Genomic DNA, 25,395 nt, shown 5'->3' with positions numbered 1-25,395 from the left:
ACGGAGGAATCATGGAGCGATGATGCTCTGGGATCTCACGAATCTCCGCGCCATGGATAAATCAAATTGCAGAATTGCCGAAGTCGGAGAAGCAAACACGATTGGGATTATGCTGCGAAGGGCTGAAATCCTGTGTTATGTACACGTAGTATAGGTTCCGCTTTTTGATAGATCAAAATTCTATCCGCCAGACTATAAATATGGCGACTATAATCGATAGGGGTCAACGTTAGTATGCCATGACCGTTTTAACAATGACTGATTTTATTATTTCATAAACTCACGTTCCGGAAACAAGCTCTTCCAAATTTATCGTTGCTGTTTACATTTTTAGTGTCAATAAATAAAACAAAATGTCCGCTCACAGTCTTACGGAGCAGCAGGAACGACAGTTCCGCCAAATGTTCGAGATGTTTGACAAGGACGGTAACGGTTCAATCACAACCTCGGAGCTAGGTATGGTCGTGCGGGCATTAGGCATGAATCCTTCAATGGCGGAGATCGAGCAGATGATTCACGAGGTCGATCTGGATGGAAGCGGGACGATTGAATTGAACGAATTTCTCATGTTGATGGCCCGTAAGTCTCGGGAAAGTTCATCGGATGAAGAGTTACTGGATGCCTTCAAGATATTCGATAAAGACGGAGACGGATTTCTGACCGTCGATGAGCTGTCGGCTGTAATGAAGAACTTTGGAGAGCGTCTGACGGATGACGAGTTGGCGGATCTGCTAGAAGAAGCGGATATAGACGGAGACGGGAAGATCAACTATGAGGAATTTGTGATCATGTTGACTAAGTGATTGGTGAGGGGAACGTCGGGTATTAATCATTTTTATTACTACTATGAAAATATAAAATACCTATGCCTACAAACATCTGATTTTTATGGTCGTTTAATGGTTACTGAAATAGATCTCCCGTTGGAAGCTGAGGTAACTTGGTCCACCAAGTTACCTGTTCGTTGCATTCTAAGCAGTGAAGATTTCCGATAATATGGTAATTGTTATACCCCATCGTTTTAACAAATAATTAACAAAATAAGTCAAACATTATATGTCTAGGTTTCCTTAGCTTACAACTAGATACGCTCGCTTGATCGTGGCGCATTTATTTACGTTTTACTGATATATTTTACAAGTACATATAAAATGAGAATAAACTGTAAATATGGCCAAACATTTCCACTGTATTCTACTATACTGCCAGTGCTTCGGTTACTCGCAATAATTTCTGGTTATCATACATTTACACATGTTCCGCCTTGCACTGTCTTACAAAACTAGCATATAGATACAATCCGCTCACGCGTACCCCGTGAGTAGATCCCATTGTTAGCATTCGGTTACACTCTGAATTAGATTCAAGGGAATGATATATCTGGACTTAGGCACTAACCATTCGTAATCTCCGGAAGCTCTCGTGTACACGTTCTACACTCAATTGCACCATTTTAAAATCAGTATTCACACTCGCTTGCGGCCTGCCTGGATGACGAACGGCTTCAGTTTCCGTTCAACTTGCCGCTCGGATGCTTTGACTGGTTCTTGATCGAGGTGATGCTTACTGAAACCTTATTGCTAATGTTGTTGTTGTTGTTGTTGTTGATACTGTTGTTGTTGTTGTTATTATTGTTGTGTTGAGCGAACGGTGGCGGTGATCGTGGGCTGTCATGGCCGTTGTTCAATTTACTGACCGAATTGAACACTGGAATTCGCGATGGACTCGCTTTGGTGGCCGGTGGGCTCGATCCGTTGCTGTTACCGTTCGTCATGGGCTGTGGGCTAGAGTTAACTGCGGTGGAGTTGTTCAAGTTGATTGATGGGATCGAGGTTCGTCGGATTAGTACCGGGATCTCGGTTTTGGAGTTGCTGCGTTCCAACACAGATCGTACATCGGTTTTGGAGTTGCTTCGTTCGAATGTGCGAACGTCGGTTTTGGAGTTGCTGCGCTCGAATGGACGGACATCGGTCTTGGAGTTGCTGCGCTCGAATGGACGGACATCGGTCTTGGAGTTGCTGCGTTCATATGGGCGTACGTCGGTTTTGGAATTGCTACGTTCAAACGGGCGGACATCGGTCTTAGAGTTGCTTCTTTCGTATGCACGGATGTCGGTCTTGGAGTTGCTTCGTTCGTATGCGCGCATATCTGGCTTGGAATTGCTGCGTTCGAAGTTGGAGCGAATCTGATCGATACCCAGAGGACGCTTCTCGTGGCTCTTGCCGGAGTCGTATGTAGAAGTTGTGAATTTGATTTCCGTGTTGCGAGGAATATAGCTGTGTTCGCTGGACATTCTTCGTTCGACAGGAATTCTAGACGGAGGAGTCGTTGGTTTTTCCGGCTTCGGAGGCTTCTTGGTTACTTTCGGTGGTTCTTCAGGTTTTCCGTTTTGTTCCGATTCGGGGGTTTTGACTGTGATTTCCGTGACAAAGCTGTTCGGAGTTTTGGGCTTTTCCGGCATGGGTGGAGTAGTTTCAATGACGGTCTTGTTAGTATCTGACGAGAAGTTCAGCTGAGGTTCTGGAGCTATGGTATTTTCAATACTGTCGTCGAAGTCATCCAAGGTTTGCAGGCTGAAGTCGAGCTTTTCGTCATCGATTAGGATGATCGAAGATGGTTGAGATGATTCAGTGGAAATCGTTACAATGTTGTCCAGCGAAAACTTGGGGGCTACTGTGAAAGGCTTGTTGTTCAAGGATGTGGCCAAATCTACTTCCAATGAAGATATGTTGATGCTGCTGACTCCATTTGTGTTGCTGGAGAAGACGGGAGAAGCTTGACTGCTCTCAGTTTGATCATTTTCAACCGAAATGTCTTCAACGTTGTTGACCAAGGTGAGACTAATCGGTTCACCGACATCGAGATAGTTGTTTTCGATTGTGATCTTGTTGGAATCATTATCGCCAGAGATGAACACGGACGGGGTATTTTCCAGCTCTTCTTTCTGACCCAATAGCTTCTTCAGGACGTCAGATTTTGGTCGTTCAAGACTTCCAAATGGATAGCGTGATACTTTCACGTCATCAGGAATGTTTGTGTCATAATTAGCGATCTTGACGTGGTCAGTTTTGTTGCCACTTTCTTCCGATTCCGTTGGATAAACGCCATTGTAGTCCATATTGATTGTAGTTAATGAAACATGTTCCCTGTCATTCTCTTTTTCCACCTTTCTTTCTTCCGCAACGATCACTGCTGGAGCGATTTTATCAACTACTGTTACGATCTCAACAATGTTCTCATGTTTTTCTTCCATTGGTTCGTCTTCCATGCTGATGACGGTTCCATTCATTGGACTCACTTCATTAACCATCTGAATCACCGTTGTGTTGATTTCCATCAACTGTTCCTTAGCCATCTCCTTTACGTTATCCAATTTATTTTCAATGACAGTGACCTGTTGTTCCATAATCTCCTCGGTGGAAGTCTTCAGCTCACTTTCCGACGAACTGTTCGTCAGTTCACCGCAGTTGATGGCGTCCTCCAGGTTACCCCAAGCGGAAGCTCCCTTAAGACGGTTTCGCTGCAGCGAATTTAGCCCATCGATTCCAATGGTCAGCTTCGGTTCTTTCGATTCCATATCAACCTGGCCTTCGATTGACGCCTTACGTTTCTTGGTTCCAGGTGCTGTGGTAGTTCCAACTACGACGGCTCCGGTGCCGGCAATCGTCACAACGTCGCCGGTGATTTCCAGGCTCTGGGCACGCTCGAGAGTATTGCAGTTGCTTCCGGGATTGGAAATTTGAGTCTCCAGTTTGGAAAGGTCACCCAGACTGGCGGTGCGCCGATTACTGTCATCAATCATCTCTTCGCTGCTCGATGGACTCGGTGAACTCTGGTGCACGGTGATATCACTGGAGTCCAGCTCGATTTTGTTGCTACCTATCGGGGTTTGTTCGGTGTCTGAGTCTGTCAACGAAGAAGAATGAACTTAACACTATATGGCAAAAAAGGAGATATGAAGAAACTTACCATGTTCTTCATGCGTCATGCTCTCCGTCATCGAGGACTTCTTCCGCTCGCTCTTCGGTGTTGAGCTATTGCTCGGTCCCTTTTCCTCGAATTTTTCCACTCCGGAGACGCTTTCAAACGTACAGTTGAGTACTTCCTCGGCGAAGTTATCCGAGAAGTTCATACGATCGCTCAGGTTGAATTTCCTCACTTCAGTTTCCATGTGTACAGCCGCATCGGTTGTATCCATGCTCAGTGTGGTATCCATGGTGGCTGTACTTTCGTCCATTTCGGTTTCGTTTTGTGGTGGCCTAGGAGCTTTACCTTTGCGTTTGTTTTCGGCGTCGATGACGCTGGTAGATTTCCGGTTGTCCTTGGCAGCATTGGCGGCCTGCATCATGAATCCAGGCATCTCCTGCGGGATTCCGTCAGCGTCTCGTTTGATTCCACTGGATGTTAGACTATTCTGTCGCTGAAACTCGCTGGGCATGGTAGTGGTTATGTTGGTCGTCGCGGATTCAATTACAATCACATCGGGAACGATCTTCGGTTCCTTGGTGCGTTTCTTCACAACCGGAGGTGATGGCGATTTTTCCTTCTGCTCATCGGATACCTTCTTCTCGATATTGGTGTTATTTTCATTGTCGGCTTGGACCTTGTTTGGGCTTTTTCCGAAGAGTTTATCGTTCACAGATGGTGGGAAGACGCGAATGCCGAATTTGTGTCCCTTCTTGCCTTCGGCGGCGTTGGAGTCCTTACGTTCGACATCGGCATGTTTGGTTTGAAACTTTTCCTCGATCATCTCCTTCATCTGTTGCTTGAACGAGTGCTTCTTGGGTTCCTTCTCGTTTTCCTTGTGCACGGTCGGTAGCACCTTGTTCAGCGTGGTTGGACTTTGCTGTTCCATCTTGAGCGTGGAGTTGCCATCCTTGCGGGAGTTGCGTTCAATCTGAAAGAGTAATCGTTTGAAATATCTGCATATATTGTTCAGGTAATTAAAATTATCCCACCGTATTCATGTCTGACTGACTGCTGGACCGCACCAGTGGATGGGTGAGGGCCTGATGTCCCGGTTTAGGGCTTTGCGTCGGAGGGATCTTTTCGCCGCTTACACACTCCAGCTGCACGTTGTACGGAGAAGCGTAGCTTAGGATGGTCATCGCGTCCTCTTGGACGATGTGACGAAAGTCGATTGTGATGCTGGTGATTCTGTCACCTGTGGAGGGGAAATTGATTTCATTACAAATAGCTTAAATAGTAAACTGAGAAATGTTTTGTTAAGAATTCCCATTCATTACCAGCTCTCCTGCTTTGAAGCTGCCTTCAGCAAAGTTTTTCACAGTACAGATGCAAATTTGTGGTAATAGCTTAATTTTATATAGGTATTTCAACAATTACTTCAAAACAATAATATTTAAAAAGCTTGTAGTAGAGTAGAAGTAATATTCAAATATTCTCAATCAATTAAAGCGTTTTTATCTTGAATGTTAACAAGCTAGAATATGTAATGGTTTCGGAAAGGCTGGTGTAGTTTTTTGTAATGCTACACTCAAATGCTTTTAGCCAGTTAAATATTTGGCTCAACTTGTTCCAAATAATCATGTAAATTAAATTGGAGGAGTTAACATAAATGTAAATGGGTCTTAAACTGCATTGTGTATATTGACTCAAAGTTTGCATCAATGTGTCTAATCGGATTCTTCTGATAAACTAGATTGTAGCACATTTCAATAACCTCCACGCTAGTATTACTAAGTTTAATCACAAATTAGCCTACACCCTATAATCCATTATAATAATTCGAGAAAAACGCATTCGCCCTCTCGGAGCGCTGTCATTCATCGCATTTTTTCCACCACATCAGCATGATCGATTATTCTAAGGAATGTAGGCCATCGTGGTAACCAAGTTATGCCTTTTTTTCTCGCTCCCTCTACACTACAAGCATAAGAGCACCTTTCGAAGTTCCACGCCGGCGAAGTGAACCTGTGTGATTACCGTGCGCAACTTTTCCGCACATAAATCTCCTGACAAGTCGCGTATATGTTGCTTACTTTTCAATGCCAAGCCACATAATAGTCCGCGATCGACCACATTCATTGCAGAAGGGAAGGGGATCTGCACACGCTGCACGACGGACGACGCCAATACAAAAGATACTGTTAGATTGGAACACGTGCATCGACCGCTCGCGCGCCCCTAGTATCGATTCTTTGACCGGTCCTGGAGTTTTTTGCCCCCATGCATCACCTCGACCGCCAGCAATTGGACCTGATGCAGCGCCAACCCAAACCAGCAAAAACTGAAACCTGACACGGGCAATAATAACTGCAATCAGCATAGATCTGGAAATTGACTGTCCGCAGCAATTGAGCAGCAGCAGCATAGCTGGCGACCATACTCGCAGCATAATAATGCATGAGTCGATCATCTTGTGCAGTTTTATAGGCATATGATCCAATCACAATTCGAGGAGAGGAAAAAAATATAGTAGTTGCAGCGACTGCATGGTCGTACTTTTACTTTCTAGAGTTATTAAAAATTTCGTTTCTAAGCTGTAGGGGAAATTGAGTGCCTACATTAATTATCGCAGAAAAAAAAATCAACATCTATGAAGAGGTACCTATGTTGGAGTATTTACTTAGATCCAAAATTCACAATTCAAACATATTCATACTTCGCTTATGTTTGGTTCACCCGCTTCATCACGGCTGTACCACAGACAAACAGACATAATTCACATTATGCAACAACACATTCTTACAAAATTTCGTCAACCGTATTTTGCATGTACACTAGCACCCTCTATCATGCACATTCCCAAGCATTGCTTTGCAACCGGAGTATCCCTCGTTCATGCAATGTTTTACTAGTTACTTTTCCCTCGATCTGTCAACACCTCAGCTGTGTTGAATAAAAACAAAACAGATGCAGGTCACTGATGTCGGTTTGATTGAAATTTGCAGAAATACGGATCGTAGAAAATATTCACCGAAGCTTAGGGATTTGTTTTGTTTGTTAAGTGGGGTTTTAATTTGCTGGAAACAAGTTTTCAAACGTGGTAATGCATCACTAATGAGTGCCATTTCTACCACCGCTCATAACTTTAATGTGAACACATCAAACAAATAAAATATGTATCAATCAATGATATTCATGATGATTTATTGATCATCAATAACTGGTAAACGTTGATAAAATATTACAGATATCATAACTACTTGTTTTCAAATTCTGTGGACATCGTGCAGCGTAATATTACACTAGTGGAATGACCAATGTGCAGCAGTTTGGATGTACAACTTTTTTTCTGTATTCGACAGATGTGGTGTGTCTTCAGTGGGATGCCTTAGCCACTAATCATTTTCAAGAGCTAACATCTACTAAATTTACCCAAAAAATAACTGTCATTACTGATAAGTTTGAAATGTGGTAGCTTGCTTAACGCTGACAACCATGACAAATGCGAGCACATTCCCAACTAAAACCTTATTTGCGATGAATGTGATTGTGAGTGTTATGTCTGTTTGTCTTTGGCTTTACTATGACCATCCATTGATAATGAATGTCCAGGGAGGCTCCCTCAGCCTAGTTTTAGACAGACGATTATCGATTGTAGAAAATGCGTTGGCTACTGTGACCGCTAACAACATTATTAAGGACCCCATTATTGGCCACAACCGGACATGTTCCGGATGCCACCGGGGAAGTTGTCAGTTTCACGAGGCGCATCAAATTACCTCATGATTTGAAAACTAGATCAAGGACAGCCAAACCGAGTGCTTAGGACCACATTGGTCCTGTTGCTAATTTACGCCGGGGAAAGTGCTGATAATGTGTTCGCCGCTAGTTTTGGGTGGCCGACGTTGCCGTGAATCAGCGAGTTTACGGCTTGCAAAAGAGCTCGTCTGCTGGTCTCTCACCAGTGTCGGAGATTGTGAGCAAGCTGAAGGATGCCTCGCTGGATACGCCCAAGACTTGACGGACGATAGCTGGTGGCCGTGAACGGTTCCTTGGGAAATCACTAGACGCTAACCTCCTCCCAGATGACCATGGCAATGCAGGAAGTATTACAACAAAGGTAATTGCTATTAAATATTTTTGCAAACAGTGACAGATTGCAGACATGAAGCTCAAGTGGAGGTGCCCTGCAAAGGTGTTATATCCTAGACAAATGGTGAGTTACAAATTCGCTGTTGTCGTCGTCGTAGGCGCCATTATATTCGCCGTCGTAGTCGCTGTCATAATCGCCGTCGTAGTCACCGTAGGCAGTACCGTTAGTATATTTAAAATTAACCATCAACCGCTGAAACTATATGAATTATCACGTATTTCTGTTGTTCAGTTCATGTTGTGAAATTCGAGAACGTAATTTCATTTGAATAGCTTGTTTAACCAGGGCTTAAACAATCGTCACGTCGGTCATAGCTTGTTATAATTGCCTGAACAATGCGTAAAGAGCAAATCAAAACATTGAACGTCGTGTGAAAGTGGAACTTAATGAAGGCGTAAGCTTTTAGTTTTCGGATTTGAAAGATCGTCGGTTGCAGTGGCTTGCTTACTGAGCGGAAAAACGCGGTTCCAGGCGAGGGAGACGACTCTATCTACGCTGCAGGAAAGATTGTGTTGTGCTTTGGCTAGCTGATTGCACGCTGAGTAGATAGAAAGAAGATTGATGACGATTCTGAAGATTTCCTGCAAAAAGGTGATGCGCGATGCAAGTAGATGCGAGAAATAAGGAAGCTTTTTCGAAGATTGATTCGCTAGTGTGAGATTTTTTGAGCATTTAAAATTGAGATTTAGAAGTGTGAAATGTAGGATAAGATCGTTTGTTTATCGTGTATTTTGTATAACTTTTCGTTGTTGTCGGTGCCGGGTTTGAATAGTTATAACAACTTGAGTGACGGTATAATGTGATCTGAGGAGCTTGGTGGCCTTAAAGCAACCGTTTTCGCTTACTGAGCAGAACATCATGAGTCTAATCTCAAGCCCATCCACATTCAAGATTCGTCAACCGTTTTAATTGTTAATATGACTACATGGTAATAACAGCAACTTGATGATTAAAAAGGAGCTCGTCTGCCTAGTGGCAAACGGTTTTGCTTACTGAGCAGAAGACCGTGGGTTTAATCCCAAGCTGCTTCGCGTTATATGATCGTTAGGACATTAATTCAGCTTATCGTTTACCAAAACGAACCCTGCTGCAAACCCAACCTTATTATCCAATATCCTAGTGATTCCTCATGGAAGTGCAGAGGTGTTCTCGGCTTCCATCAAAGCGAGTGTCACGTGAACACATTCCTACCCCTTCCTTTCTTGACCTGTGTTCAGGCCCGGCCGGCGCAGGTATTGCCTAGTTTTAGATCACCAGTTTTTACACATTGAGGATGATTGCTAGTCCCAAGCATCGTCGATTGGTTCTCAGTGTAATACAGCTGGTCTGGCAATAACAGAGTAGCAACCGTGGGCGGTCAATCATGCTCATGCTAATGCTCATTAAATACAAGTTAAAAATACTTTCCCTACTGCCCTTTACCCTAATAAAACTACATTCAATTGGTTTACTTCCACTATATACAATACATTTGTGATTGCCGTGTGATCTAATGTAAAGTCATTTTGATTGCATCTGGTCGGCAACTAAACATTTAAATTATTAGGAGTAGGGTACTTCGTCGTAATGGTCCATTTCCGTTCTATCGATCAGAAAAGATCACTTATATCAATGATTTCACCGAGCACAAATCAATTATAGGTTTGTTCCGATGCGTTAGTTCATTAGCTACAACATAAATCCTGTTAGAGCGCATTGTATGAATATTTACGCTCATTGTTCTCAAAACAAAAGAAGCGCTCCCTGCAAATCCCCTTTTTCTACGTTTATTCGTAGGACGAAGAAAATCTAATGGCGTTTCAATGCGTTAGGATGGAATTGAAACTCGTAGGACGAATGTAGAATCAAGAAGCAGTATTAGATTTTGAACAATATCTCAACAATTTGTGACTCTTTATCAAATCCAACGGTACGTATGGAAAGGTGAATAAATTTGAAAGTCATCTTTGGCAGAAATATTCAAGTTTTTCCGTTCAAAAAAGAGAGATAAAGCGCGGGTTGTGATTAGATCGAAAACCCTATGAACGTAAATGAAAGTTGGATACTACTCTAGTAGTAGAGCAAGTATGACATTTCGAAAGAGCGAAAGTACGAGAAAGCAGGATCATGTGGACATGCATTTACACAAGCAATCTTTTGCCTCGCTACTGGAGGTGCTGTGTCAAAGTACATATTATATTACTAATGTGATCTCTACTATAGCCCATTTGGGTAGTGCTAGTGGATCCAGATCAAAGTTGCGTATGGAAAGTCGATTTTTAGCTTAAAGTTTGTGACTCTTTTAGAGCTTTTGACTTATTACCGAAAATACCCGTTTCATTGAGTCATGTAAAAGCGGTATTTCGGTAATGGATTTAGGACCGGTATTACCGGTTTTCGGTAATGAATTTCCTGAAAGGCAAGGTTGGAGTCTTTAAGAACCCAAACATCCCGATACTTTAAAAACTAGACTGCATTTAAATACATTCAGTGTCCCTCGTCGGAACGAAGAAGACTTAAACGCTGTCCAGACTGGAGAGTTATAACATGTTATAACGGTTGTCAAATAATTGCAACACAGAAACCACCATCAAGATAGCGCTATAACATATTATAACTCTGTAGTCTGAACGTACTATTACACGCATTCGGCCTCGTTTCGTGTGACCTTCGCCGGGTCAGTACTACCGAATTGCGTCGCGATTTTTGTCGTGGCACTGCAAAATGTTTATATGTTTATATTATACTACTCTCGCTGATTGTGAGCAAGGCAGGGAGCAAAATTTGAGCGGTCTTTGAAAGCTCGCTCTCGGCGTTCTTTTGTGGAAGTCCTGAGAACTGTCGCTCCATCCTCCAGAATTATGCCGGGTAGCAACCCCTTTGACCTTCTCCTAGATGATGATCAGGGTTCTGACCCTGGGTTGGCGAGGGAAGTCATTTCCTGTTCAAAGGCCCATCTAGGAAGCGATCCAGGAGCGTCGCTCCACAGCCTCGGAAACTCTCTCGTATTGACCTTCGAGTTGTTTTGAAGAAATCAGGAATAATCATTTGATTTTGAAAAGGACTTTCCACGTCTTTCAGGTTCTTTCAAGGCTCCAGATGTTCGAACTTCTCAGAGTTTTGTGGAATTGTGGACAGCATTCTAGAAATATTGAATGTATCTGCATCCATGATAAACATCATTAGTTTGATGGTTCTGACGTTGAAAACTCTTTTGAAGCAAACAGTATTTAAGTGGCCATTGCTTTCGATTTTTCAATCCAATACCTTGTTCAGACTACAGAGTTATAACATGCTATAGCGCTATCTTGATGGTGGTTTCTTTGTTGCAATTTTTTGACAACCCTTAAAACATGTTATAACTCTGTAGTCTGCACGTACTATAAGTATCTATCGTTGCAGTTTTGCCATCAGCCATCAGACCTCACAAGAGAGATCCAGAGCACTTTCCCGTCACTGCAGTGAATCACCCACGGACAATCGCGTTACGAGGCATGGTTGGTCCTAGAAAGAAAACTCTATTTGAATCGAAACCTTCAATAGTTTATGATCTATTGAAGATAGAAACTTATTATCGAAGACAAAATGTCGTTTCTTTCAAGGGGTGCACATCAAAAAAATAATTTTGATATCACATCAAAGTGGAAGCACTTCATTAGTGTCGAAAACATGGTGTAATATAACTTGCCAAAAAGGGCAAAATTATCATTAATACAGTGCATGAACTGACATTACGCTGCTTTTACTGCGTTTGTTTATTTTTGTGGCCATAAAAATTACATAAGATTTTCGACATGATTGAAGTGCATCCTCTTGGATGTAATATTAAAATTTAGTTTTTGCTGTGTGGCCACTCTACACACTCATTCTGCGCCAACTTTTTTCTCAGTGTGCCGCAGCTGTGCCAGCAGTACCGAGAGTGTCAGTCATCGGACTGACATTGTTTCATTGTGAATAATGGTATGTTTGGCAACCCAGTTTAATTGACAGTTCAAATGTTTTGTTATGAAGCAACAACACAACTAGCAGAGTAGGGGAATCCGAATCAAGAGACCATCATGAATTCCATCACCAAGCATCACGTAAATTTTACGTGTTAATCCAGTGACGATGATGCTTATTGAAATGAGTTCTTCCATATGATGATCACCTACACACTTAATTCAGATCACCGAAGTCGGTAGGAATTTACCGGGTTTTTGAACAGCAGAACAAGTCGGTAAAATTTTCAAATTACCGTTACACGTGAGAAATCAAGAAAATTTAAAATTTTTATTTTTCACCAATTAATGGGGTAAACCGAACAAATTCTGTACATGTTCAGAATAAATTTTCAAATAATTGGATTTTTCACTGATTTTTAAACTTTTACCGAACAGTTCTGTAGTTCAAAATTTACCGAACGATGGAGGCCTGGATTAGTGTGTACACACTTAGAAAAAATCACCGACTTCGGTAATTCATTTACCGAATTCTCAACAGCTGAACGGTCGGTAATGTTTTCGGTAATCGAGAACATTACCGAAACATCTGTAAACAGGATCAGCAAAACTAGCTGTCAAATTTACCGAACGATCGGTAACGTTTACCGATGTGCATTCCTTGATTTGTAGTCGACTTTACCGGAGAACTGTAATTTGAGGACGATATGCAAATCGAAAATTACCGAGTGATCTGTAATTTTTTAAAAAGGTCGCCGACTCAACTGTAATTTGCTTTAATATTGTTTCAAGGTGGCGGTCACTGCAACCTATGCAAAAATTTGGCTGCCGTCGTGATCAATAAGTTAGTGTTGCAAATTGCACCACCAATGAACAAAACCGTTGGCGACGATCTGAAAACTTAAGTTTTTGTCGGAAAGATTCGGCGCTACATTGAAAACAAGCAAGCATTGGAAGATCGTCGCCAACGGGAATGGAACTTGGACCGACAGAAAAAAAACAAGCAACAACATCGGCCATCTGTAATCGGTATTTATTTAGAAAACGAAAATTAATTATTTACGGAAAATATCTACGATTCGCTCATCTTGGTGTTGCATAACAGTCTCCATAATTTCACCTTTTTATTTTTCCAATATGGTGGATTTGACGTTTACCTAGGCCGTTACCGAACTCAGTAACGGAACGCTTTGTTTATCGAAACTTCAGTAAAATATTTCACCGAAGTCAGTGATGAAGCTAATTTACAGACCCGCCGCTAAAATTTTTATCGTTTTCGGTAAATTAAAATAAAATTACCGAAATTCGGTCATTTCATTTACAGTTTTCAGCAATAAAGCGAGAAAATACCGAAACATCTGTAATTTTGAGCATTACCGATCTAAGACGATATTTTTTTTTACCGTACTCAGGGTCTCTGTTTAAGTGTGTAGTCCTTACGTGAAAATGGGTGTCCAGCCATTTGGCCGAATGGGTTGTTTGGCCGAATACTTGAAATGGGATTTCCAATTTTTTAACACTACTAGATTCCTAAATGGCAGTATTGTGACCTTTTCTTTTGCTTTCCACAATTTTGGTTTTTTGAAATTATAACTATGGGATTTTTTGTTAAATTGCATATTGTATAAAACTAAAATTTAATATTGTCGATGGATTAATTATTCTTTTAAAGATAAGCTGTTAGTTATGTAATTGGTATTTTTAGCCACCCTTTTTAACATGAGCATTTCTTTGGAATTATGTTGTTCTAATTATTTTTTGCACAGTAAACGCAGCATGTCATAAAATTAAGACAAATCAGAATTTTAAAAGAATATGAGATTTTTCCTTTTTTCAAACATGGGCAGTTCTTTGGAGTTTTGTTGTTAGGCATTCAGCGAAACGACCCATTCAGCCAAACGGCATTCGGTCAAATGATACACATACATTGCATTGACGTGTCGATTATTTTGAGTGCCCTATAAAGCGTTGGGGAGTAGAACTTGTAGCTTCCTTTCCCTTGCAGAGTCTGTTAGACCGTTATAGGTGTTCCCCAAACCTCCAATTATTATTGTAAATTGTTTTAATTTAGCATGTTAGACATTACGTAATCACGAAGATCAACAGACGAGACAAATTTTGCCTTTTTCCACCTTAATCAATAATGTAATGCGCACCTCGGGCAGACGAACACTTTCTACTCTTTACTAGCAGCGGCTGGCGCGCTTCTAATCGCAAAGCAAATATTTATTCAAATTTTACGACTTTCAACAACTATTTGTGGCATCATTTTATTTGGGATAAACGCCAACAACACGGTGTATGCATACAGAGACGAAAGCATCCGCGACGCAGTAACAAACAACACCCAGCTTATTATGGGACCCACGACAATGAATGGTGTCGCGTTTGAACCGGTACCGCCATATAGCATAACCCATTGGTCCGGATTATTATGAGCAGCGATTTCCGACGACACTTAAATGCCTCGGCGGCTGAAAGTTGTGCAATTTGGACACATTAGACGCTCCATTAGGTTGATGCAGGCTCTAATATCTGCGGTGAAATTACACGAATCGACGACGAGCGTCGATCGCTCATTATAAGGTCCGCAAATTGGGGACCGCCCGCGATTTTATTTGTGATTTTCTAAATTCCCAAGATCGTGATTTAGGCGACATAAATTAGATTTTAATTGGCAGTCGCTGATCTGCAGGGAGTTCACACTCGACAGCATAGCCGAAAAATTGCACATATATGGAACTTACCTGTATTTACGGATCCAGCCGCTGGGCCCTGGGGCATGACTTTCTTCACGAAAATGCCCTCCTTGAGACCACCGTACACCTCCACCCCCAATCCGGTAAAGTCGGAGCCGCGCAGCGAGACCAACCGAGGAGTGGCCGCCTGTTTTCGGGAGATCGGAAAAGAAAGAAGAAAACATACATGAGTGGGTGAGATCATGAAATGATTAATTAAGTTAATGATTGGCGACGAGCAGTTTTTTTTTTGTTATGTAAATATTTGAACACGTCTCTTCTCTTTCTTTAAATCATTCGGAGAATTCGGATCGGCTCAAGTGCGGATGTTTCGATCAAATTTCGCTTTCAGCTTCGATCTCTTGTGGTGATCTTGGTGGTGATGATTGTTCGGGAATGAAAGTGTCGGCAAAATTTGAAGAGATGGCGGAAGAGTGAACAAGTTCGGAGTATGTATGTTTGCCTTGGTTGCACCAGACACAAGCAAAAAATATCAATTAAAACAGGTGCGATTTTTGGCTAGTTTGATGGCTTAATGGTCGGTGTGATTTTGGGGCAGGAAATTAAGCTTATGGGAAAAATTAAGGCCGATAATTGTTGACTCCGAATCCGGATGAATGGTTTAAATTTTAATTTTGGATGCATTGCACAATTCTGCAACCAACGTAACTGGTTGCGTAAGCTTTTTTTTTAATTCTATGCCATGTTCCGTATTGTTAGATAATTTTTAGACAGCTTTTTTTTAAACATCTCGAATATGGATAGGCGATGGGTCAACGATTTTTTTTACACAGAGAAAATGGCTTTAATGTTGGCCTATGGATCTAAGATTGGGCCCATCGCTAAAAATCTGCTATTTATCAATTTTATCTAGAAGTACTAATGGATATTTTTGGTCGCTGTTGACAATTTAGTCGATTACTGAATTTATGTATGGGTCCAAAATAGGGGCATTTATGCCGACATTACATCCATTTCCCCTATAACAATATTATTTTAAAATAAGTATTACTGAAACACCTACAAAACGAAATCCTAGGTGCCTCTCTTTCATTTGATGCTTGTTTCAAAATGTGACTTTTACATTAATTTTTGGATGTGAGCTAAACAATACGAAAAACATAACCCCCGGTAGAACATTTAGATACTATCCTCATATGAAAGGGGCGAGATTAAGCTTTCGTTTCGTGGGTATTTCAGCGATACTGTTATTAAATAAGTGTATCTGAAAAAAATATCGACATTTTGTCATCCCTACAGTTTAAAAATACATAGTCATATTGAGTGGTCTACTTTTATCGATGTCGATAACTATTTATCAACAACGATAATTAATTCGAATCTCGAAATGAAATTTTGTTATGTATATGAAATCGGTCAACTCATCTGAACTCTGAACATAAATCTGGATCTAGCGGTCGACGATGATGATGCTGATGATGAAGTGAATGAGGTAACATTACTTTTCCCAATGATTCCCCACACAAAAATTCACCAATGAAGACCATCGGTAAATTCCAATCCTTTATTAATTTCCAATCACCAATCACGGGGCTTACGACCAATTCCGGCAGCCAATTAACATCATCAAAAAATTAAGCTTTTGAACGAGCTCGAACTCTTGCACACTAACACATTTCACACACACGCATATACACACATACTCACATTGATGCAACTGTCGTCCACGGTTTTCCGCTTGTCGAGGCTGTTCTGCTTGGCCGCCGCCGTCGTCGACGATGTCCAGCTGGGATCCAGCGGGGAGTTTGTTTTGTTCGTGGTGGTTCCACCGGCTCCATCGCCAGTCTTGAAGGCCGGATTATCGAACGCGTACTCGTCCTTCTTGCTCTCGGGGTCTTCTGAGACCAGTTGTGATTCTGTTGAAGGAAAAAGACAAGACAAAACATGTTCATGTTAATGAAATCAATTAATAATAATTTGCTTAAACTATACTACGGTGTACCCACCGCGCTGGGATGATGGGAATGGCATCCGAAGAGGGTAAGGCATAAAATTAATAAAATCCGTTGTGATCCCTTTGCTCAACAAGCTACAAGCATCAACTCATCCTATGCAAGTGCTTTTATTTCTCAAAACGAGCCGGGAAATGAATGTTCAATTTTTTAACTGCCCAACAATCGTTATTACTTTTTCGAGTGTATGTGAATGGCTCGCGCATTCGAACGGTTGGTATAATTTATGTGGAAAGGTCGGCATAAACGCCTCATTACGGGCAATTATCGAATCGATCGATTAGCGATGCGATATTGTACCCTCTCGCGGGGTCGGCACATGGGAGATGGGACGCTGGATGCATTGGATGGGATTTTTTTTTAAAGGTAGGTTGTATCTTAAAGTGGCAACAGCATTGATGATGTGGAGGAGAAAATTGATCGTAGCATTGAAGGCCAATCGTGAAGCTGGGTCATAATTTCTAATGAGCTGATCAAAGAAGTTATGCGAGAGATGACAGCTATTTAGTTAAAATATAGCTACTTATGGTAAACGTTGCAAAAATTGGCAAGATGGGAGACCGTTCGATGGGTTGAGGTTAGGTTATGTATATTTGGAAAATGGCAGAGTTGAGTAGAGAAGAGTTTTGAACTAAAACACCAAAGCAAAGCACAATAAACATATGATGGAACGTCACAACGCCTTTCAGTCGCGAGAGTTGCAACTTCATTCTTATCAGCCAAGCTCATACAAGAGAATGTTTGTGGTCTAGTGAGATCGATCGAGAACAACGGCAGCAACTACAGGATAAAACCCCAAATAAGAAACAGAGAATTAGTCAAGAAGAAAAATAGTAAAATAGCTGTTAAAAACCTGATTCATCCACCTTCCGGTAACAAGTGCCTATCTCGTATGGAATTATAAAATTTGCTTCATGTCATACCTTGCCTGATAATAAACTTTCTTACAAATTTATCGGCAAAAACGAATTTGAACTTGCTAGGGACATCACCTTGATCAGTGGCTTTATAGAACTTTTGTCCGGGAAGCTGCCCATAATCCATCTTTATGTACGTTTCGTCTTCCATGAAAAGAACCTCATTGTAAAACTTCCGGGCACGTCTTTTGGCCACTAGATTCTTCATATATCATATATCATTTCAAATATCAGACTAAAGTGGTAATTTTTATACAATAGATGAAAGCATAGAATTGATAGTTCCGTTAGAGTACGGCAGTGTGAAAATTGCATATAGAGAGTAGAAAGCGAGCAAGGACAATTTTAGGAAGGTACAAATCGGTTTGATCATCTCTCTTTACCAAACTCCCCCGAGAGGGATGGTGAGGGATATTCCAGTGGTGGCGTATAAAAATTATCACTTAAGTCTGTTATTTGAAATTGGCATCTTCAACTATGTAAATCGTTGACTTCACGCAGAAGTAATACTAAACATATAGTCAAAGCACTAGATTCTGCTTCAGTGTCCTGTTTGGTTACTTACTGGCCCAAAAAGATCGAAATCATTCCCGCTGACGAATCCTTCTGACGTTGCATTGGCTGGCAAATTCTTGGCGATATCATAATCCGACTGTCCTGGGTTTGCCCTAATCGTTCTCAACATCTGTAAATGCAGCTTTTGATCCTTAGTTCCACTACGACGCTTGCTATGATCGATCGATAGTATGCCGTTTAGCATTGGGCGATCTTGAGGCAAGAATCCATCTTGAGGCAAGAATCGATTTTGAGGCAAGAATCGATCTTAGTGAATCGATTCATTTTTTTTGAAAATAATCGATTCACCGATTTAATACATCATTTTGAATCGATCTTTTGAATGGATCATAGAAAAGTTGGTGCAGATTTATGCCAAGTTGATATCACGTTACATAGCCTATCTTTTTATGACATTTCACTTATAATAGTCATTTTGTGTGATAATCGATATCATTTGGAAATAAATGGTCTAGAAGGTACTCAGTAAAAGTTGTGAGTGTAACATACATACATGATGAGAACATAGTAAAAGACTATTTCGATTTCATTTGTCATGTGGAAGTTTTTGCTCAGGATACTTGATTAGGTGAGTGAATTAACAGGTTAGAATTTTCGTTTTATTGGTATTAAATGTTAAATCGTTCATCAAACGAAAGATTAACATATGAAATAAAACGGGTGTAGTGTAAAAGTAGAAAAATACGGTTAGTACGGAAAGTATTTAATTCAGTTATCCCAAAACTCATGCGAGAGGGATCCCACACGCAAACCAAAAATTTATTACAATGAATGTTAGTTCCATTTCCTATCATCCTCTGTTCATGAACATCGCAGCGAATGTTAGAAGTTGACCTTGCAGGCGATGTAATGGTTTTTTGCCCTTTTTATTTCGTGTTCTGTCTGTGCTCTCATCTACACAAGCAAGCATTTGCCTTGATTTTTATGTATAACATGGCAGAACGACGCACACACTTGCCTCGAATCTCTCCAGCAGAAAAAAAAACATACGAAGTCAAGTGTGAGAGGAAATGAGCGCTTCTTGTTTGCTTTTAGGCTATCCATATTCAGAAGCATGGAGAGAGCAGTGGAGAAAGCACAGGTCTGATAATCACAACGTTCGTCGTTCGAGTCCCAGTCGGCAACCTTTTTCCAATTTTTTTCGACGTAATTCATTTCACTCACTACCACTCCACATTTTTCGGTCTCCAATTCTCTTGCATTGGACCGCAGCTAGGTATATTGCATCCTCGGTTCATGCGGTCTCCACTTACATCCTCTGATGATGAATCCCACATAATAGTAAGCGAATCTTACATCCACCGGTTGGGTGCAAGAAAGCTTATAAGCCTTTTTAATGCACCACGTAGAGGGCACCACGCCAGTTCGAGAGGAAACGTCAACCAAACCGTTTGTTTACATCAGAAGAAGGATTTTTCTCAACGCAAATTAAAGCATTTTTCATTGAACATCTTGCCGATTTACATCAGTAATTGTCTTATTTTACGATTTTTCACACATCTGAACTGATTTGCACCTAAACTATTCACACACAAGAAATCTGGAAGATCATAACCACTAAGGCACTGAGGGATACGCTCCAGTATTGGCCATGTTCCTATTTTGGCCACCATTTGACGATATTTTACGTCGTTTACAATTTTGAGATGTTCAGTTGCGTTCAGTCTGTTGGTACAAATCATATTCATCGGTGTACATAAACATTTCGACCACAAAATGCACGTATATTGTAATTTAATCGGTTTTCTGAGGTGTGGCCAAAATAGGAACCAATGGCCAATACTGGCGCACTGCCACCAATTGGAATTTTGCATTTTTCTCATCAAAAATATTCCTGAATACTAAACATTTTCAACTATAGATCAAGTTTTCGAGCATCTCAGATGAATCAATTTATCAGGAAAAGTGAAAAAGTGTTCCGCTTCCAATGTCCCACGGCAAAAATTTCTGCTCGCAACACTCTTTTTGGCGTTCTCAAATTCACGTCCAGATGTTTAATCGATCGCTTAGTTTCTATTAAAAAGGCGTATTGAGTCATGCGTTTTGCATTGAGCCGATATCGATTATGTGTGGTTTCACCAGTTTTAGAGAAAAGGATCGACAGAACGTGGGAAAACAGGCTGGTGCAAGAAATTTTGTATTTCTGCCGATGTGCCCCCATGGCGATCCAGTTCTGAAATAGCAGAGGATTGATGAACCGCGCTCGAACACAGGTCAAGAAAGGAAGGGGTACGAATGTGTTGACGTGACACTCGCTTTTATGGAAGCCGAGGAGTCCTCTGTACTTCCACGAATAATCACTGGGATATTGGGTAATAGTGTTGGGTTTGCAGCAGGGTTCGTTTGGTAAACGATAAGCTGAATTGATGTCCTAACGATCATATAACGCGAAGGAGCTTGGGATTGAACCCACGGTCTTCTGCTCAGTAAGCAAAACCGTTTGCCACTAGGCAGACGAGCCCCCTTTTAATCATGAGTTGTTGTTATAACCATGTAGTCATGTTAACAAATAAAACGATTGCCGAATCTTGAATGTGAATGGGCTTGAGGTTAGACTCATGATGTTCTGCTCAGTAAGCAAAAACGGTTGCTCTAAGGCCACCGAGCTCCTCATATCACATTATACCGTTACTCAAGTTGTTATAACTATTCAAACCCGGCACCGAGGACAACGGAAAGTTTTACAAAATACACGATAAACAAGCGATCTTACTATACATTTTTCAGTAAGCAAGCCACTGCAACCGACGATCTTTCCAATCTGAAAACTAAATGCTACGAAAGAGTACTTAGGCCTTCATTAAGTTTCACTTTCACGCGACGTTCAATGTTTTTATTTGCTCTTTACGCATCGTTCAGGCAACAAGCTATGACCGACGTGACGATTATTTAAGCCCTGGCTAAACAAGCTATTCAAATGAAATTACGTTCTCGAATTTCTTTTGGTATGTAATGAAGAACGGAAATCGCGATAGTTCATATAGTTTCAGCGGTTGATGGTTAATTTTAAATATGCTAACGGTACTGCCTACGGCGACTACGAAGGCGATTACAACAGCGCCTACGACGGCGAATACGGCGGCGCCTACGACAACGACAACAGGGAATTTGTAACTTACCATTTGTCAAGGATATAACACCTTTGTCCGGCACCTCCCTTTGAGTTTCATGCTAAAGTCTAGAGTCTTGAAATTTTTTTGTGAATCTTTGATTCAATCTGATGATATTCAAAAGTTTTCATTCTAGAGTGTCATTAGGGATGCTACATTTTTTGGAGGGGGAAATGGTTTAACAAGATGATAAATCGAATTCTTGTTGCTTCTCTCAGAAAATCACAATTTCAGCTGAATCAATTCTGCTGTCATCAGGTCAACAGATAATTTTACAACAGGAAAAACCACTCAGCGCTTGGGCCTGGGTCTGTTGTATGATACGGCTCACGAAAGTGAATTCAAATATAAACCTCAAATAAAGTTCAGGGATGCTGTTGTCCTCCTCCTATGCAGCACAGGATAATAACGAAGAAAATCGTGGAATGAGAAAAATAAAGATCAACAAAAATGAGTCCCTAGAAACATACAATAAATTGGCTCCTCACCGTTACCGAATTCCCCCTTGAGAAAGAGACGACGACTGAATTCAGGTAACAAGAGCAAGGAGACCTCAATTCAAAATGTGATCATTTCTTTTCCGTTCCTGGTACAATAATACAGGCTATTCATGTTTTACTCCAATCCAACCAGCATATAACATGTAGGTACCGACGAACCGTTCGTCGTTGATTACATACACGTACCTACCTGTGCCACGACCGACCGCAGTCGTCCCAGTCCGGCAGTCCATCAGGTACGGACCCAGATGGGAGCATTATTCTTTATGATTGTGGCTTTTTACCACGCGATTGGAAGATGGAAGATGTTTTGGCTGCTGTCTGCCTGTTTCACCTCAGACTGGAAGAGGGAATTTACGCGTCTTCCCTAGGGGTTGGGCGGATATTTATTGAGCCATTCAAGAGAAAACAGGAAGAAGGAATGTGTTTTTGTAATGTGAAATCTACGAATGATTCGACGATGATCAAATGATATATCTTTGATGTTGTGCCATGGATTTACGTAACCGGTGAAATCAAATTTGATTCGATCCGGATGCGACTGCATTTCGGTGCATTTGCTTGAGCTCCTTCCAAGAAGGGAGATTCGATTTCAACGGATTCCAACTGTGAAACCCGAGGTTGCGAAAACAAACAAAAGCTGAATATGCATTTCGAAATGTGAGGGTCGTTCGTATCCCAAACGGAAATAATTTAACAACCCATCATCAAAAGTCAGTTTTCACCTTTAATGTGATCCTCTCAATTGTAGGTCACGACGAGGCAAACTTGCCCATGGCGTCGCTTAAAAAAAGAAAAGAAAAACAATCAATTTTCGCGAAAAGCCCTAAATCAACAGTTTCACCTTCTCGAAAGCCAGAGTTGTCCCTGGCTCCAGAGTCAAGTGCGATAAACAAAACAGGTTCCACAGGTTAGCTTACTCTTCAATCAGTTGTGCCACCAAATGTGCAATTGCAGTAGGTAACAACATTTTCGCACACCAGGTCACTGATGCTACACAGAGTGGAGGAAGGAGCTCTTATCGCGCATCGCCGGCGAGGGCTTGACCAAAAACAGCAGAACCTGTCTCGTGGTTTGGCTCCTCAAGTGAAACCTGTTTCGGAGCAATCGGCCAGCAGCGACGTGTCAGTGCGTGAAGCTCAACCGCAAACATTTTTACACTCTAACAAGTCCGAAATTGAAATCGTGGCCTGTGCAGAGTTAGCCATGTAGAACATGGGACTCTTAAGGAGACGATACGAACGAGACCACATTCCTATCATTTTCCAATCTAAGAGATATTACTTCATTAAACGTATTTGTTGGCGGTCCTTTGGAATCAAGATAAATGAACTATACAGATGAAGAGCATAGGAACGAAACCGCTCCATATTGTGGCTTATACACTAACCGCAGTTGGAACGTGCTCTGGTTTTTTGCTTTGGGCCCTGATGAGGTAGGAATTTCAACGCGTGTTTCAGCGGGGAACCCGCACCGTGACTGGACCTTGCTTGATTGAGCATTGGGCGGGAAATTATTACGAACTTTGTAGGGTAATAACATATGTAATCCAACGAGCGAGCCCGATTCACCACGATCACTGACGCAAATTGGCAATTGTTCCCGTGGGCTGCCGATGGAATGAGACCGGCAGTGGTGGTTGCGTGACTGCTGGGGAGTAAACATGTGTTTATTGAAAGTTTGTTTGATCCAATGTGCATTGCACAACTCGAAGAAGTTTGAGGATATGATGCTTGGTCTTGGGAAGCTACGGCCGTCAGCTAGTCATATTTTGGGGGCAATATTTGTTTGACCTTGGTATTTATCGTTTTATGCAAGAATGTAATGAAATTCAGTTTGTTTGCAATAGTTGGGAAAAATTTATTTGGGAAATGCCCATATCAGTACTGAAAATTTAATAGAAATGGCATTGAGTATCATTTGCATCATATTTAGATGCAAAAAATATAAAAAATAAAATAAATTTGAGATGACGGAATATATTTTTAAGCGAGTATCTAGCAATCTTAATTTTCTAGAATTTTACTAATTGATGAAGACTTACATTTCTACATTGAAATCATTTTATTTAGAAAAAGGGGTACAGAAAAAAGTTACAAATAAGGTGTTAACAGGTTTTCTCATTAAAATCTACATGTTTTCATACGTCATATATCTCATATTTCATATGACTCATCAAAAACATTTTGGTTACTCGTGACCACTGATCTAATCCGGAAGTTTCGGATATCGGTTTCGGTGGCCACAATCAACATTCTCACAAAAATGATAATACGACACATCAAAACACATCCAATTGATGCATAAACAGGGATCTCCCGAATAGCGTTGTGGATGGTGCACCCACCGCTATTTCTAGTATGTGACTGTTGTCAACCATATACTAGTCACTTTTAGAAAATCACCTCCAACCAGGACAATCGAGAAATAGCGGTGGGTGGACTGTAGCATACATCGCACTATTCGGGGGCTTTGTTGTAGATCGATTCTGTGAATGTAATGCCATATTTCTAATTCTTCGTGTCCAGAAATCTAATCCGGATTTATTCAGAAGATCCAGATTACGTAGATGCCCTCACACAAAATTGTAAAATGGCAGAATATTCACTGAACCGATCTATACTAGAAACACTCAGAGTGAGAGATGGGCGGAGAATACAAAATACAATTCGGCAGCAAGGATTTGTACCTAAATTATCTTGCAACCCTTGCTAGAAGCTAGCATTTCACATGACTTTTATTTTTGATTCGATTAATAATAAATTGATATTAATAATTGACTACATCGGAAGATTTTGCACTTTTATTGGTACCATTAATTAACCAACTAAGATCAATTAATCAATAGAGTTAGAATATTGCTTTTGATTCCAAAAACTAATTGAATTTAAGAAGCACACGAAACCTAAAGGTGATTGAATTTCTGTTCGATTGCAATACTCTCAAATTTAATCTAGTAAGAATAAGAAATCAGTTTGACAGTTCATTTGGCTCAAAACATTCTCTCCGCCCACCTCTCCATCTGAGTATTTCTAATCTATAGGCATCAATTTTATGTGTTTTGTTTTGTCACATCAGGCATAACATTTGATAACGGCACAAAAGCATTTGTAAACAAACTTTCTTAGGCCCTTTACACGCGAACCAAAGTACGCCCACGCAAACCAATACCACTTTCAGAAAGGTGATAGTTGCTTCTATCCGATGATGTTGTTGGTTTGCGTGGGCGTATTTTGGTTCGCGTGTAAAGGGACTTAGAAAGTTTGTTTACAAATGCTTTTGTGCAGTTATCAAATGTTATGCCTGACATGATCATTTTTATGAGAATGTTAATTGTAACCTCTAGTACCGGTATCCATAATATTCGAATTAGGCCAATGGTCACAACCAATTAGCAAAATGATATTATATTCATATATTCATATCTGGAACATTCGATTAATGACATGAGCTAAATGGCATTATGGCAATTTCTTAGTGAATGTTTATCACCGACGAACCGAAATGCCACTTGACCATTTCGTTTGTCCACAATTCGATTTGTCAAACGAGCGATTCGAGCTGTCAAATGGGTGATCAGATCTGTCGAACGAGGAAAG

The 25,395-nt window shown here is 41.0% G+C and overlaps 2 protein-coding genes across 2 annotated transcripts in view; one reads left to right on the top strand and one right to left on the bottom strand.

Annotated features, from left to right (window-relative positions):
• Positions 1 to 293: 293 nt before the first annotated feature.
• Positions 294 to 825, top strand: LOC135706352 (calmodulin-beta-like). The gene has a single exon (XM_065227969.1). The coding sequence runs from the start codon at positions 354 to 356 to the stop codon at positions 801 to 803; it is 450 nt and encodes a 149-aa protein (XP_065084041.1). The 5' UTR covers positions 294 to 353; the 3' UTR covers positions 804 to 825.
• The window catches only part of LOC135706388 (putative mediator of RNA polymerase II transcription subunit 26), a 43,813-nt gene continuing 19,236 nt past the window's right edge, over positions 819 to 25,395 (bottom strand). The window contains exons 2-6 of the mRNA XM_065227996.1: positions 16,389 to 16,597; positions 14,730 to 14,868; positions 4,959 to 5,164; positions 3,970 to 4,897; positions 819 to 3,906 (exon numbers count right to left, since the gene is read on the bottom strand). Of these exons, the coding sequence (XP_065084068.1) occupies positions 1,505 to 3,906; positions 3,970 to 4,897; positions 4,959 to 5,164; positions 14,730 to 14,868; positions 16,389 to 16,597 (3,884 nt within the window). The 3' untranslated portion in view covers positions 819 to 1,504. The remainder of the gene's footprint in view (positions 3,907 to 3,969; positions 4,898 to 4,958; positions 5,165 to 14,729; positions 14,869 to 16,388; positions 16,598 to 25,395) is intronic.

This window comes from Ochlerotatus camptorhynchus, unplaced genomic scaffold (assembly GCF_037179485.1).
Source record: "Ochlerotatus camptorhynchus isolate MF236.1 unplaced genomic scaffold, CSIRO-AGI_Acam_v1.1 ptg000277l, whole genome shotgun sequence".
Lineage (NCBI taxonomy): Eukaryota > Metazoa > Arthropoda > Insecta > Diptera > Culicidae > Ochlerotatus > Ochlerotatus camptorhynchus.
The sequence above is the reverse complement of the archived record's forward strand: the minus strand, read 5'-3'. Positions and strand labels throughout refer to the sequence as shown.